Below are 15,466 nucleotides of genomic sequence, written 5' to 3' on the forward strand. Positions count from 1 at the left end.
GACTATAATTTGGATAGCAAGAGTTTCTATCTCATCTTACTTCTATATCGATACACTATAAATATAAATATTTTTAATTTTAAAATTTTCATCTCATCGTTACCTAATAATTATTCATAATCTCTTCATCAGTCTTATTTCATCGATTTACAATAAAATTATCTATTGTAATGCTATTTAGGATTTTTTTAATCATCCTTGAATTCATATGAACTTAAAAAATGCTAATATGTTGGCCACTCAGCTATCATTAAAATTGAACAACTAAAATTTATAATGTATGCATACATTAGTTTTTATAAAGCAATGTGTGGATAGTCGGGATTTTACTCCGGCCACCGGATATCAATCAAAATAAATAAAAAAAAATATTAAAAAAAAAAAAAAAGCCAAGACAATTTGAAATGCCAGCCAAGACAGATTAACAACGAGGCGTTATATATTTATACTATTCTCTTTCCAAACAACTTCATTCAAACCCTACATTAATGGGGGAAATCACTACTCAAATGAAACAGATCAGAGCATCGCTGAGGGCCGAATATTCAAGCACAATGGTGTCATTTATCTGTTTCGGAGGACCCGACGAAGCTGAATTCAGGACTTTGCATCGTGTTATCACCAACCGATTCTGACTCCTCTCCTCTATCTTCTGATTTTTGTTTCTGAAAAATTAAATTATTTTTCTTTTTTAAATTATCTCCATCACTGAAATCTAAACGATGAGAAATTTCTCAAAAAACCATGAGATTTCGTGAAAGTAACTTACCGGTGACTCCCCTGCGTTGATCTGCTTCACTTGTTCCTTCTCTCTGAGTGATCGCATTGGAGTAACAAGCTGGTCCAAATAACTCCAAAGTTAGTGATATTTAGTTTTTAAAAAAGGGAATACATCAAATTTGGAAGACGTTGCTTCCTGCTTTACCATAGAGTGAGTTTGGAGTTGATTCAGTCTGTACAGCCTATCAACCTCGATCTCGAGCTCCTTCTGGATCTCGCCTCGCTCTTCCAGCTCCTTCGCCTTCAGCTCCAACATCATATCCCTCTCTTTGAGCATCTTCTCCGTTCGCTCTCGGTCCAACCTCAGCCTCTCGAGCTTTTTCCTGATCGCGCTGAGCTCCTCCGCAAGCGATCCGTCCAGAGATTCGATCTTCGCATAGGTCGGACGATTCTCCTTGCTAGCACGGTTGTCTGGGAGGACCGGCGAGATCTCGATCCGTTCGTGTTTGGGCTTGGACAGTGGGGAGCCAATGACAGGGTTAGCTGGAGAGTTCTTGGGTTGAAGAGGTCTCCGGCCGGATTTTGGCCGGAGCTTCTGATCTACTGGGACAAGAAGACGAGCCGTTTGCATTGGTGAGGGTTGAGGCAGTTGGTTGGAGAGATGTGAGGAGAGGTAGAAGAGGGGACTGGGTTTGAATTTGAAGGCAGGCGCAAAGCAAACGGCTAGTATTTTAAAATAAAAAGAAGAGAGAGCGGCGGCTATAATAATTATTAACGAGTGTTGTAGCATTAGTATTGCAATATTTATAAGTAAACTTAAAATTTGGTTAAAATTATAAGTTTTATATTTTTATAAATGATAGTTATATTCATAAATATGCAAGCGCTGGTTTCAAAAAAAGTAAATAAATATAGAGTAATGTTAGGTAGAAGTCTCAAATAGACAAGTCTCGTATAAGTTATTTATAAAAAAGTAGGTCTTAATAATAAATAATAGTTTTTTACACTTTTTTAAGATGAAGTCCACTTTTTTATAAGGGCTTGCATGGGATTTATTTATTTGGGGCTTGTACAAATCATTTCTCATAAGTACGAGATATACATGAAAAAAATTAATTTTTTAATAGGAAACCTCACATTTTTTCAAAATGACTGCACAGTACTTGCGCACATTTCGGTACCCATCTTCGATGTCCTTGTGCTGTCCAATATTTATTAGATTTTAGAATCGAAAAGAAAAGAACCCATCATCCTCTATATAGGGTTGTATTCGAGCTGTCCTCGAGCGAGTATGTGATGTACAATCTCAACTCGTTTAAAATACTATTGAGCTTGGGCTCAGCTGGTTTATAGGACGAGTCCAAAATCTTGTTTGAGCTTGGCTCATTTACTTGAGATGTAAACTTGAGCTCGACTTGAAGTTTGGTGAGCTCAACTCAACTCGAGATGGGTAATTTTTTTTTTCAAAATAAATTGTAACAAAATAAAATAAATACAAACATTAAAATATAAGGAATTAATAATAAAATACAAAGTTACATTATCAAGCCTTAAGGGCCTCATATATATTATGGCTATGGTACATTAGATTACATCATTATGGAATTATGAATCAAAAAATACTTTAAAACAAAAAATTATGCAACTTGGTACAATTTAGAAAGAATTAGGAGAGAACCAGAGGCAATAGTTGATTCCAAATCTCTCAAGTTCCCAACAAAATGCTCAGAAATCGGGAAAAACGGCTAATCGACTAAAAGACAAACGAGTTGACAAATGAAAGCACCATAAACCAGAGAATCAAGGATTCAGTTGGTTAGAACTCATAAATGTTAGCATTTAATGACTCATCTGCCGAGGCCCGAATTTCATTTTTGTGATTGAGATTGCAGTCACGGCTCCCTAAAAATTCAATCGCCAGCTACATTGTCTAGGGTTTCTCACAGTCGGTATCAATCTCTCAGGACTTAATCTCAATCTCAATCTCTCAAGTTTTGATGGATTGACAGCTGCAAGCTTTCAAGAATCAAGGCTTCAAGAACTGCAAATCGTGTCAAGCAAAGGTTTAGAAATGGATTGAGACTCTGAGAGTTAAACGGTTGCAAAGCTTAGAGAGAGAAATGAGAATAATATCATGTAAGCCTAGGGTTTCCTTCAAAATGGACAATGAAAATAAACGGTTAATGTCTCATTTTACAAATCCTAGGGCTAGCATGTACGGGTGTAAGAAGTTTAGTTGGGACTGGAAAAATCGACCGGACTGAAGCATTCAATCTGGACTGGATCAGATCGAACTCCAAACTGATCAGTCTTGATCCCACAAATTGTGGATCGAAAAAATTTGGTCATGTCCCGGGGTCTATAAATTTTGGACCGAATCAGACTAAACTCCTATATGTATTTTTAAAATATTATTTTTATATAGTAATTATATAAGTTAATGATATAATTCTCATCTAATTTATTATCATTGATCATATAAAATATATAATAATATATACTATTAATTAATAATAAATCATAAATCATGTGATAATTTGTGTCATTATATGTAAATAGTTAATACATCATACATTAATACATATTCTACTATTTACACTTAATTAAAATAAGGAGGTGATTTTTTTTTTAAATACCTAAGTTATAAGCAAACATGAATAATCTATGTACAATATATATATAAGCAAATATTCATTAACCATATATAAAATATATGACATTATTAATAATTATGCATATTAAATAGTAAAGTCTAAGTTAGTAAATAGTAACTATTAGCATAATAAATATAATTATAGTAATTTTTTTATGAGTTAGTTACATAATCCACATTAATAATTTATTTAATTTTAATTTAGTAATTGAAATAACCTTTTTTTATTAACTTATTTAAAAAAGAAGAAAAAATAAAAAATAATTGGGCCAAATCGGACCGATAGCTACCGATCTGGTCCCTATGGATGTTCGGTCCCGTCCGGAGAAAATGATGGACCTTTTCTACTATAGATGAGGATAACTAATAAAATTGGAGTCCTCCTCTTCAAAAAAATGAAAATAAAACCTTACTTAAATTCAGATCACTTGAAAATCCCCCAAATCCCTAACGATGCTCCCCATAAAATGGGCGGCCAAGTATTAAAGCCCTCTGCTATCTTCTTCCCCTGGCTTCTTATTTTCTTACAAAAAATAATAGAGAATTTTGGATTCAACTTGGAACCTAGAACAGTTGGGATTTTAACATACCCAGAAAACAAAGTTAGGAATTTTAAAAACACACACGTTGTCATAGAGCATGATGCTCCCAACAATCAAACATGAACACCCATTTCTCCATGAAAAAAAGGAAAAAAGGGCCAGAAACATAATGATCTCGTGTACTACAACACTATCACGTGGATACAATACTAGTTTACCAAATTAATTCAACAAAACATGTTAAACTATGACCCTCAAATGCCCAACAGCTTCCAATCCGTTCATTTCAAACTCCTCTAGGAAGTAATACATCTCATCTCATATCATATAATTATTATAACTTTTTTAAATTCCCACACAAAATATAATAAATAATTCAACTTTTTTAAATTCTAAAACAAAACTACTATTAAAAAGTTATATTGTAACAATATTTTATTCAACTTTTAACAAAACATCACATCTTATCTCACCTTATCTCACCTGAACTAAACTGCATAATCAAATGAGACACTTAACCCATCAGGAATAGTGAAAATGCATGGTACGCCATTCGAGGAAAGACAGGAGGAAGATAGTCTATGTACGTATCTACATAGGAGTTGGCAGCAAAACCATAAAGATCATAAAAAATCCATCGGAAGCTCCCAATCATCCTGAGTTGCTCTATTCTTTTCTTGGAATCTCTGGTAACTATGATTTCTTTTTATTCCCTGACTTTCTTCAGATCTAGGAGGTCTTTCAAACGGATATTCTCCAAGGTCATCTATGGAAGTCCCCACGTTTTGGGTGCCCAAGAAACCCTGCTCAGGCAAATAGAAGGATTTTCTCGGAAATTAGACACAGAAATATAAACATCTACTGGGGAAGTTCACTTCCCCACCCACCAAAACACATAATCTGGGTAGGGGAACTTCATGAAAAGCTTTTTGTTAGAGAAGATAATACGTGATCCTCTCTTTAAATCATTACTACAATGATTTCAAAAGGAAAAAAAGGGGAAGTACAGGCCATGCAAAGGCATATTAGGCTGGTCAGGTGCACTCCATAAGTTTCCCAAGCAGCTCATAGAAACAAGACACGATTCTCATTGTGGCAAAAGGAAAAAAAATATATTCATATTCAGTGATCAGTAGGAAATTTAAGTGACAAGATCATGGACGAGGTGACAATTTTTGTGCTTCAATGCATGTCTTTACATGTGTGTATGCAGTGATTGAAAGGATGCCAATCACTTTGGTGGGATGCAAGATTTTAATCATCTTGCAAGTATCCGATCACAATAAAGCATATCAGAGAGCAAGACTGGCAGCTTTTTTATGCATGAAAAATTACCTTTGTTAGTCTCTGTATGCGTGAGGCTGCAGCTTCATGCACAACAACTGCATCCGTCATAACTTCCAGCACATCCTCAACAAAGAGAGCATATGTACTAACCTGGAATTACAAGCAAATTGCATTTGCATTTCATCAGTAACAACTTTCAAAGAGAAGGTACACTTTCAACTAAGAAGCACCAATACTGACACGAGACATGGATTCGACACAACAAAGATATGTTAGTACGACACTTCTTGAAAAACTACGTATGGTAATTAATGGATCAATACACATACATTTTTATTAATATGTTATATCAACCTTTTATTTGAAAATAAATGGCAAGCACCAAGACTTAAAAAAACATATGTAAAACTATTATTCTGGCAATAAGAGACAGGAAATAAGTGCATGATATAAACGTCATTGCTATTTAGCTTTCGAAGATATCCTCAAGATACACCATTCAAGAACATACCTAGGATAACAACAAATAATTAGCTAAGTTGTCTTTCAAAGATTATGAACTTAGATCCAATTTCTCTAATATTTGAACATGATGCATTTATAAAACTTCTTTTTAATTAAAAATAATAATTGTCAATGATGCATTTGACCATAGACTTTTTTTTTTTTTTTTTCAATGAGGAAATTTGATGATAGACTTTAGAACACAATTTTTTTTAAAGCATTATCACTACCCCAACCATATAATTAAATGGAGCCCAACTCCCAAAAAATCAGAGTTCCTAGTTTTCATTTTTTAATGTTAAGGTTAAGTACAAAATTGGTCCTTGTAGTTTGCCTTAAAGTCAAATCGCTCCCCGTGCAGAAATTAAACTTTTTACTTTCTGTGGTGGTAAGATTGATAATTGATCCATCTTTCATAATTCCATCAGCCATGTGCCCAAAAATTAAAAGAAAAGCAAAAAACTTGTTAACAAAAACTAAAGATAAAAGAAATAAGAAATAAAGATTTGGGCCACCATGGAGTGGCGGGCTGCGAAAGGGGGTCTCCCCCCCCTCCTAGACCTTTTTTGTCAAAAACACTTCTTCTTTTTTTAAACTTTTTTTGTTTTTCAATCTTTTGATCTTCTTAATATTATTAATTACTTGGATTTTTATGTTTCCATTTTTTAAAATTTGTAACCACCATTATTTTTTATTTTTATTTTTTTTTATGTATGGCATACCATGTTGACTTGCTAACGGTTGTAAAATGGTATTATGATGGGGAAATTGCTTTTATCAATATTACAATCACAGGGACTATAAAGTTCAACTAAAAAGAACAGGGAATAATTTGAATTCAATTTTATGACAAGAAGCAATAAGCTTTAAATTATTAACACAGCCATATACACATCTGATACATGTCATGTCGGTTACAAACACTTCACTATTTTTGAATTATCCATGCTTTTTAGATTGTGATTATGAGATATGTATACCGGATATGAAAAACTGAACATGCAACTCAAAATCATTCCAAATAGTACACAGTAAATTGAAATCAATCTGCACTGAAATATATGAATTTGCCTTTTTATTGCACATACCAAACTGGATGGAATAATTGAGATTCCAAATGAATCAAGCTCCAATGATTCAATGGCCCCTGAATTAATGTTCAAACTGTACCCCCGAACCTACAAATGTAACATGTGAGATATAAGGTGAATGGTACTTCTAGTGCGTCCTTGACAAAGACAAGGAATTTATTGGTGAGGGGGCACTGCTATGGAGAAATCAGACTCACCTTCCCAATATTCCGACGACCAGGTGTTACAACTTTGTACCCTACCTAGCAAGCATCACAAAATAAAATATCAAGAATTAGATGTTTCTCTAAAATAAAATATTCTGAAGAAGCTAACACCACTTCCGTTACTTGCTGCCAAACCCAGAACTTGGGGTTTGCAGGAGGCCATCGATGTAGATGGTCCCAACCTTCAGTATTTAGAAAACAACTCAAGAGCCCACTTAGGTACATATTGGAATGTCACAAGTAATGATCCTAAGGAGAATTTAATTGACTTCTTTCCACTGGCATAAATAAAAGAACTAAATGAGTTAATGAGCGAATTACTATAATACAATGGAACATGTTATGTTCACCAAGATGTCCAACCAGATCTTATAAGAAGAGCCATCCATGTTTTGGCAATGCTTAGCCCTTTAAATTCTGAAACTTCTGTAGGGGCTCTACGTAATTGTTTCACCTATGATTTGATTTAGGCACAAGACGATATTAAGTTTTCCAAACCTTTTGTGCATATCTCATACACGTCCTTGTATTAAGAAATTTATCTCTTACAATCTGAAGGAGACTAAGACAGTTTTTCTTACTTGCTTTTATTTGTTTACTCTTTTTTTTTTTTGCTAGGACCACAAATGACCATGCATTTGTTGGACAAAGTCACAAAGGTCTCTACAGCTCAGCCATAAGCATTCATGCCTCAATTGTTTCTAATGAACAGCCTACCAGATGAAGGATCCCAGTACCACCCACCTCCAAAGAGAAGGAAAACGAGGTTTATACGATCATGTCAAATAACATGCTTATTTTAGTAAGGTTGAATACAAGAAGAAACAATGGAACATACCAGGGTTTCCAGTCCAATCATTTTAAACTCATTCTCCATAACACTTTCATCCTTGACAAGTATTACATCACCAACCTGAAAAGACTAACAGATTACATAACCTACATAATGACCAACAATCTCCATATAACTACAATAAAGACAGATAACAGGAAATGATGGTTTGCAGATCTAAAGGGTACCAAGTTCCTTCAAACAGGAGACCTATACATTTATCCATTTTCTGAGAACTAGAGAACTTTATTCAGTACGGTGAAAGACAACGCTTCACATGCCTGTAAAGGAACATGGCACTAGACCTAATAGCAACCATACCATCATGCCACACCTTTTGATATATCAAACCAGATATGCAGAAGACAGAAAGTGAAAGGGCCTGAGAAAATGACCAAGAAGAGGCCATGATCTTAAACCATGTAGGATCCAAAAGTAACCGGCATATATTTATCATCGTCCCAATTTTATTTATTTTTTTTTTCGTTATATTCATCATCGTCCTTACCAAGTCACCATTTTATTCCACAAAGTCAGAAGAGAGTCCATGAAATCAAAATGAAGAAAATATGTAACTAACAGGCATAACACGAGAAACTATTAGATTTAAACCTACAAAATACAATCTAGAATGATAAAAGACAAGCGTACCTGTGGCCAAGACTTATCTGTGTCGAGCAATAAAGAGAAAGCAAGTGAATGAGCCCAAAACTGATTATATACCTGGCTGATATCCTCAAATAGAAAAGTTTCTGATTCCCCAGAAAGCAAATTTGGCCTCACTTGTACAAATAAAACCACCCACTGAAAATAAAAATATCTCAGCAACGATTAGCAAAGTACTGGCACAAATATACAGCTTAAGCCTTAAATTGCTATTATGCACTCTATCATCGCTTACAGATGTGATGTCCACCCAAAGCTCCGAGACGAAGCCCAAGCTAAGAGCACTTCGAATGCTGATCACTTGCTTTGCCACCATATTCGACCTCCGCACCATTTGTCTACCTTTCCTCGGTGCCACCCTTCCATTGATCTGCTCACCAACTTCAAGCAAGTCCCTTTCTTCCACACTTTCCTCACTCCTCGTATTCCCCTTCGCACCCTTCAATTCAAGGAAATCGAAAGCCGACGAAGCAGCTTCACCGCTAACGGAGTTATTTTCTCCTTTCTCCTTAAACCCCAATTTGTCATACGACTCGTAATCCTCGGATTCAAACACCTTGCTAGGATTTCCACAACGGGATATGGCTAGCCTGGGGGACTTCCAGGCATGGATGTACCTAATCGGTTCGTGCTGTGGTCTCCAGGCGGATGTAGTGAGCCCGGATTTACGATATTTGGCGAGAGAAAAGGGTAGTGGGCTCGAGGGAAGACAGTCACACATGGTGATGGTGGAAGCGTAGGAGCTTTTGAGTTCCACAGAGTTTCACTGGCAATTTGGAAACAACGAACGTGATCGAGCGAGCGGTTCAAGGATTGCTTCATCCACGAAAAGCATTACCAAAAAAAAAAAAGTTGATGCTTACATTCCGCACCGTTAAAAATAAGAGTAACGCTATCTACAGTATAGATACAGTATAAAGTATATAAACCTCTTATAATTATTTAAAAAAAATATATAATTTATGATTAAAAAATTAAATTTTTTTATGTAGGTATCGTATTAATTCATTTTTTTAAAAAAATTATACGGCATTTATATAATCACGATTTTAAATATCATTTCTCTAAAAATAAAAATACGAGATAGATTTGGATTTATTTAATACTATTTATTATATTATTGGAAAACTGTCTTCAATATTTATAAATGTAAGTAATATTATATCAAGAATTTTACTATATACAAACAAAGTCACTTTACTAATCTGCGTACCAATACTGATTCTTTCATACTTAAAATTTAAATTAGCACTGTTTTTAATAAAATCTAATTTTTGACTAATCAGAATAAATTAGTACACATATTAATATATAAGTGTGCTTGCAACTAGACTTTTTCTTATACCAAGTATATAGACATTGATACAATGTATATTATAAAAAAGACTAAAAATTTATTTGTTAAAATTTATAGATAAAGCTAAAAATATATAATAGAAATAATTTATTTTTACAAAATAAAAAGTAGCTTGTAAATAAATTGAACTGTTGGTAAGTATAAAATATAGTTCTTGGATAATAAACTCGAATTATGGTTAATTGGTTGCGGTCTAGGAGCATTCGCAATGACCTAGATATTGTCAAGTTTAAATTTTAACTAAAACTTGAGTTTTTTTATACATTGAATTAATCATTCTTAAGTAAAAATAATAATATAATATTATATATTTTAATAATAATTTAAAAAAATTTTAAAAAAAATTTTACAAATACATTTAATAGATTAATTAATAATTTAATTAATGAGAAAAAATATTACTTTTTAACTATTTTTTTCTCAGTCTAATTATCTAACAAACACATTTTACTAGTCTTTCTCGTACATAACAATCACATATAAAATTTTTGCTGGCAGCCACTAAAATCAAAACAAAAATGCAAAATAATAAACCACACAACCACCACCCTACAATGGAGAATAGACATCCCAAACCAATACGAAGGTCCAATTTCATACACAATCATAATACGACAGTAAAGAATATTTCCATTCCAGTGTGATTTACAGCCATGGATTCACAAACAATCCAAAAAGATTAAAAAGGAAAAAGAAACACAGCCGAGTCATGAAACAGAGACCAACGTAAACGCTCCCTCCAATAAACTGTTGGGATAAGTTTAATTAATAAAATAATATTTGGTCAATAAACAGTGACTGGCCTAAGCTCAAAGCTCAAGCCAGGCCAGGCCAATGCCATTGCTCTGAGATGGCAAAGACAGGTTTCGATTAAAGCAATGCTGGTGCGCGCGCTTATGATTCCGCCAAAGCATGCTGGAAATATCATACTACCCTTTTGTTTTCCCACCACATGATGATTCGGACATTTTCTTTCTCATGTTTAATTTTTTCACATCCTCATTCCAGAGGGATGTCTCCAAACCATGTTCATTGCTTCTTCCTGCAGCCCCAACGGCATTTCCAAGTACATAAGGAGTTAACGACCGCAAGTCTTGAGGAATGAAGGGATATGATGTTTGACGTTTTAGGAGATTTTGATAAAACAATTGCATATCCATCATCCATGTAGTCTGTCCCTTCAGGAAATAGCTGCCACAAGAGACTCCCGCCTCCACTCCCTCCCTTCTTCGTAGAGTTCAATAGGGTCTTGTACACTGTGCCGAGAAGGTTGTCCCGGAATGACGGATTATAGCCAGGGTCCTCTGCAGATACACCAAATTCACCAAACACAACTGGCATCCCAAGATATTTTTCTGCGTCTTCAATGTGAGCTTCCATCCATGACTTTGTGAATTTCAGATGGGCATCAGAAATTGATTTTGAAATCCTATGTCAATTGAGTATAATACTCAATCAGAAGTAGTCAGAACTATCTCCGTAATAAGAAGAAAAAGGTGGAGCAATGAATGTAAATAAGCTGGAAAGCTTATCATAATAGTTGGGACAAAAATCAACCATCTTCATAACAAATCACGTCCAAACATGCATATATGTGTACCCGTGCAACTGTATACGGGTATGCTATGGAACAGTTAGATGTTTAACTGCCATAGTCTTGAGCTTTCATATGTGAACAGAGAGATCCTGATGTAGTGAGTACTCACCAAGAGTCTGCATAAATGTGAACAGAAGCGAAATCAACACCAAGAACCTGATGGTTCCTAATGAAGTCAGTTCCCACGTGCTGAGCATATTTATTTGGGTTGAACTGAACTTTGTTAGGTGTTGAGGGGCCATAAAACCCTTCCAAACCAATCTCCACCAAGTGTTTTGGATCAATGCTCTTCACATAAACTGCCATTTCTTGTATCCATGACTAGAAAACAGCGGGATTAAATCACTTCAAGAATGAGGCAATGAAGAGAATCTTAACTCAAAGGCTTCCTAGAATACAAAACAAAGTTGTAAAACAAACCTGTAGTTTATCTCCAGAGGGATCCGAGGTGCAACGTGGCTCGTTCATTAGTTCCCACGCAAAGATAGTGGGGTCGTTCTTGTAAGTTATATTTGTGAGTGTATTTATTCTATTAAGCACCGTCTATAATATCAAATCATCAAAATAGATCAACACAATTAAAATGAGTTTGAAATGTGCAAAAGATGTATATGTATTTCCTATATAAGGATCAAGGCCAAATTTTGTGGAGGAAGATATATGCAACGCACATCTATCACTTGCTAATTTTTCAAGTTTGGTTAATATCCAATTTCAACAGAACAAATATGATTATTATAGTAGTGAGGAACTAGCCTTAACATGCGCCATGTAGTACCCCCGGAGGGTAGGATTGGAGAAGAAGTCATCGTCTGATGTTAAATTCAGGCCAGCAGCTTTTCCCCATTTCACATACTGTGCTTTGCCACCATATGCATCCCAGTTGTTACTTAATGACAATATGAGCCTGATCTTGTATTTCTTTGCTTCACTCACCACAAAATCCAGGGCCTACAACTCAAAACAGGAAATCCATATCAGTTATGAACATCTATCAATTGCTATTAATTTTTAGTCACAATTCATATCGTTGATCTGACATTGATTCATTCTATAACCAATGAAGCAAAAAGGCCTATATGAATTCAGGCTGATCAGCAACAACTTTTAAGGAAATAAAATCTTTGCTCAATCTCCCAGGAAAAGAGAATCTTTGCTCAATCTCTCAAGGCAACAATCAGGCTCTGCTGCTTTAAGTGGAAGGTGAAAACTGCCCGCTAAATTTGCAGTTGATGTTACGGTGCAAAAGGAAGTGAAGTTCAAAAGCATGAGAGTACCTTGAAAACTTGCTCGTCGTAGACCGAAGGAGATTTCTGAAGAGCTCGCCATTGTCCATCGTTAAATGCCCAAGTCCTACAAACTGTTAGTCCCACTGAAGATGCTTGCTTAAACGCATCGGTGACCTTTCCTCTGGTGGATTGATCCGCAGCAAATACCATCAACCAGTAAGTGTTGAATCCATTAACATAGAAAGGTCGGTCGTTAACCACAAATTGGTTCCCTTTCTTCTCCACCATTTGCCATGCATTGTCTTCCATGGCCCCCCACTCATCAATCCTAAACATATGAATTAAAACCGTACACATAAATTTCATACTCAAACACGCACATATGTTCATCAAATTAAAGGTTCTATAAGCGTAAATATATGTTTAATGTGTGTGCGTGCCAGTGCATCTGTACGAAATAGCTAGGAAAGCTGTCTAATTAACGGTTACCCATGTGATCTACTTCTGGTATGAAATGCTAAATAATTTTCAGCACCCTCCACCATGGTATCCAGTGGCTCCTCTCCAGTGGCAGTGGCACCAAATATAGCGGAACTTGAACTTTGAATGACAATCATAAAAATGATCATCCGAGAGATCATAATGCGCAACCAAAAATTTTTCATGTGGGTATCCATGGCGTTGGGTCACAAAGCCACATTTTTCCTATTTCATGGACGATACATTTATATGTATTGATGTCTAAGCTGTAAAGGTTTCTACTTTAAAAAAGTGGCACGCCGGTACGGAAGGGACGTGCTGAAGAATAGATCGAGTACCTAGCTTTGAAGCCAAGACAATTTCGTTTCCTTCGCTATATGTATTGTCTTCAAATTCGTTTTCAGCTATGGCCTAGAGACACCGACAATTGAAGAGTAGGAGTAAAGTTGTAAATGCATTACTCCTAAGGTACGTTGGAGTCGGGGGCATTGAGTAACATAGTGTGAATTGGAGGCAATTGAACCCATTGGATTTTGAAAAAGTTTCAAACTTTGGGGGTAAACAACTGCACTACCCACCAAGATAAGAACAGGAAGGAACTTCATACAGGAATCCCGACCGGATCTGTGCTGAGAGAGAGAGAGAGAGAGAGAGAGAGAGAGAGAGAGAGATTTGTGTAGTACCTGCTTCAGCTAGCAAGAAGCTACTCTGAATGATCTGGAGAGATGGAGGAGGAGAGGCACCTCAGAGCTTTGCTCAAACGAGAAGAAAAGTCGGTGCATTCTCTGCGCAGCTAATTAAGAAGCTTTCAATTTTATAATTTTTTTTTTCATTTTATTTAATTATTATAATTTTTTTATGTAACATAAAATAAAAATAATTTTTTTAAATTTATAATATATTTTAAAAATATTTTATTTAACTTTCAACTTTAATTATCATTCATCTCATCTAATTTTTAAAATCAAACTAGACCTAATAATTTTAATATTTACATTATCAATTCTTCTATGTACACTCGAAGGGTGCAAGCGGTGAGAAGTTGGTTGATTCCTATAATGCCACGTCAGTTGATATTAAAAAAATAAAACCACAAGTATCATTATCCAGAAGATGAAAAGGAGTTATCTTCTGCACATCCCAAGCCTAAACAACTAGATGTATGCCTGAGCATGGAGCAAGTATCCTCCTGCTCCTCTTCCTCCACCATTAAACTCGACGGTAGATCCCTCGACCACCATAACCCCATCATAAAGGATTCAAGAAGCGTTAGAGCTCTCTCCATTCCATGCACTTCTCAGCTTCCACCCATCAATCTCAAACCTTACCACCAGCTCCATAACCAAAAGACCAAGAAAATCTGTTCTTCAAAGCCAAGAGATCAATGCATGAAAATCTCATCCAAGACAAGTGATCAAAAGAAGAAGATCTATAGGCAACTAATATTATACGAACAATTTGGGGTAAAAAGAAAATATCATCCTACTTTGTCAAGATATTTGTTGAGCGACATTGCATACTTTGATGGGTTATTGGATTACGATCTGATTATGAGCGACATTGCATACTTCGATGGGTTATTGGATTACGACCCGATTATCTCGTTGGTTCCAATTACACAAAAGAAGAAGACTCAAGCTGTAAATGATCAAGATGAATCCCTTGTCTCAAAACCTATCTCTTCATCGTCTCGCCCAAAATCTCCTTTGTTCGACCAAGTTCGTTCACAAGCTAGCTCTTTTTTAATTTGAATGCATGAATCAAAGAAATGGAAGAATCATTGTGGATCATTCGAAAACAACCTTGCCAATGATACAAGCGTAAATTGGATGGATGCAACAGGGACTGGGAGAAATGTTTGGAGTCAAACGGTGCGTTTCCATTTTTTCTCCTAAATGGCGCGTTTTCAGTTTACCACATCAGTCGCGTTTCCCCTGTGTTTGCGCGAGGCGATTGAGTTTAGTTTTTTTCTTTGAATATAAGATCTGTAGATGAACAATTACTATCGATATTTTCAGCCTCACCACCATATTTGATATATCTAATCTGAGAGCTAGACATTTCCAGATTGCTATGAATGTCGAATCCCAAATGAAAGAGCCCCAAAAAGGACGAGTTGGTGATCATGCGTATGTATAGAGTCTTTTCAGACTTGTTTTACAACCTCAGTAAAAAAAAAAAAAAGAAACAAATTCACTTAGGAAGGAAAAACCTTCAGATCGGATGGGTGTTATTTTCACACCAGCCAATCAAGAAGTGCCCCACATTCTAAAAAAATTTAAAATGAACTCTCATACACCCG

The 15,466-nt window shown here is 35.4% G+C and overlaps 3 protein-coding genes across 6 annotated transcripts; all 3 read right to left on the reverse strand.

The window, feature by feature from the left end:
* Positions 1–419: 419 nt before the first annotated feature.
* Positions 420–1,479, reverse strand: LOC122278824 (high mobility group B protein 6). The gene is made up of 3 exons (XM_043089030.1): positions 926–1,479; positions 770–838; positions 420–665 (listed from the first exon to the last, which is right to left on the reverse strand). Exons 1-3 carry the CDS (start codon positions 1,349–1,351, stop codon positions 561–563), a joined length of 600 nt encoding a protein of 199 aa, XP_042944964.1. The 5' UTR covers positions 1,352–1,479; the 3' UTR covers positions 420–560.
* Positions 1,480–4,280: 2,801 nt separating this feature from the next.
* Positions 4,281–9,366, reverse strand: LOC122279830. 2 transcript variants are annotated; one of them, XM_043090702.1, is made up of 7 exons: positions 8,737–9,366; positions 8,487–8,639; positions 7,842–7,916; positions 6,995–7,039; positions 6,795–6,884; positions 5,251–5,352; positions 4,281–4,718 (listed from the first exon to the last, which is right to left on the reverse strand). In XM_043090702.1, the coding sequence occupies exons 1-7, from the start codon at positions 9,220–9,222 to the stop codon at positions 4,539–4,541; spliced, it is 1,131 nt and encodes a 376-aa protein (XP_042946636.1). In that variant the 5' UTR covers positions 9,223–9,366; the 3' UTR covers positions 4,281–4,538. The 2 variants fall into 2 exon arrangements, with proteins under 2 accessions (XP_042946636.1, XP_042946637.1); XM_043090703.1 differs by having other exon boundaries at positions 8,559–8,639; positions 8,737–9,363.
* Positions 9,367–10,450: 1,084 nt separating this feature from the next.
* On the reverse strand, positions 10,451–13,968 carry LOC122279568 (mannan endo-1,4-beta-mannosidase 6-like). Of its 3 annotated transcripts, none has more exons than XM_043090264.1 (6): positions 13,848–13,968; positions 12,733–13,012; positions 12,212–12,406; positions 11,876–11,998; positions 11,565–11,776; positions 10,451–11,287 (listed from the first exon to the last, which is right to left on the reverse strand). In XM_043090264.1, the coding sequence occupies exons 2-6, from the start codon at positions 12,991–12,993 to the stop codon at positions 10,888–10,890; spliced, it is 1,191 nt and encodes a 396-aa protein (XP_042946198.1). In that variant the 5' UTR covers positions 12,994–13,012; positions 13,848–13,968; the 3' UTR covers positions 10,451–10,887. The 3 variants fall into 3 exon arrangements, with proteins under 3 accessions (XP_042946198.1, XP_042946200.1, XP_042946197.1); XM_043090266.1 differs by lacking the exon at positions 13,848–13,968 and adding an exon at positions 13,503–13,798; XM_043090263.1 differs by lacking the exon at positions 13,848–13,968 and adding an exon at positions 13,174–13,440.
* Positions 13,969–15,466: the final 1,498 nt, after the last annotated feature.

Source organism: Carya illinoinensis, chromosome 10, assembly GCF_018687715.1.
Source record: "Carya illinoinensis cultivar Pawnee chromosome 10, C.illinoinensisPawnee_v1, whole genome shotgun sequence".
NCBI lineage: Eukaryota > Viridiplantae > Streptophyta > Magnoliopsida > Fagales > Juglandaceae > Carya > Carya illinoinensis.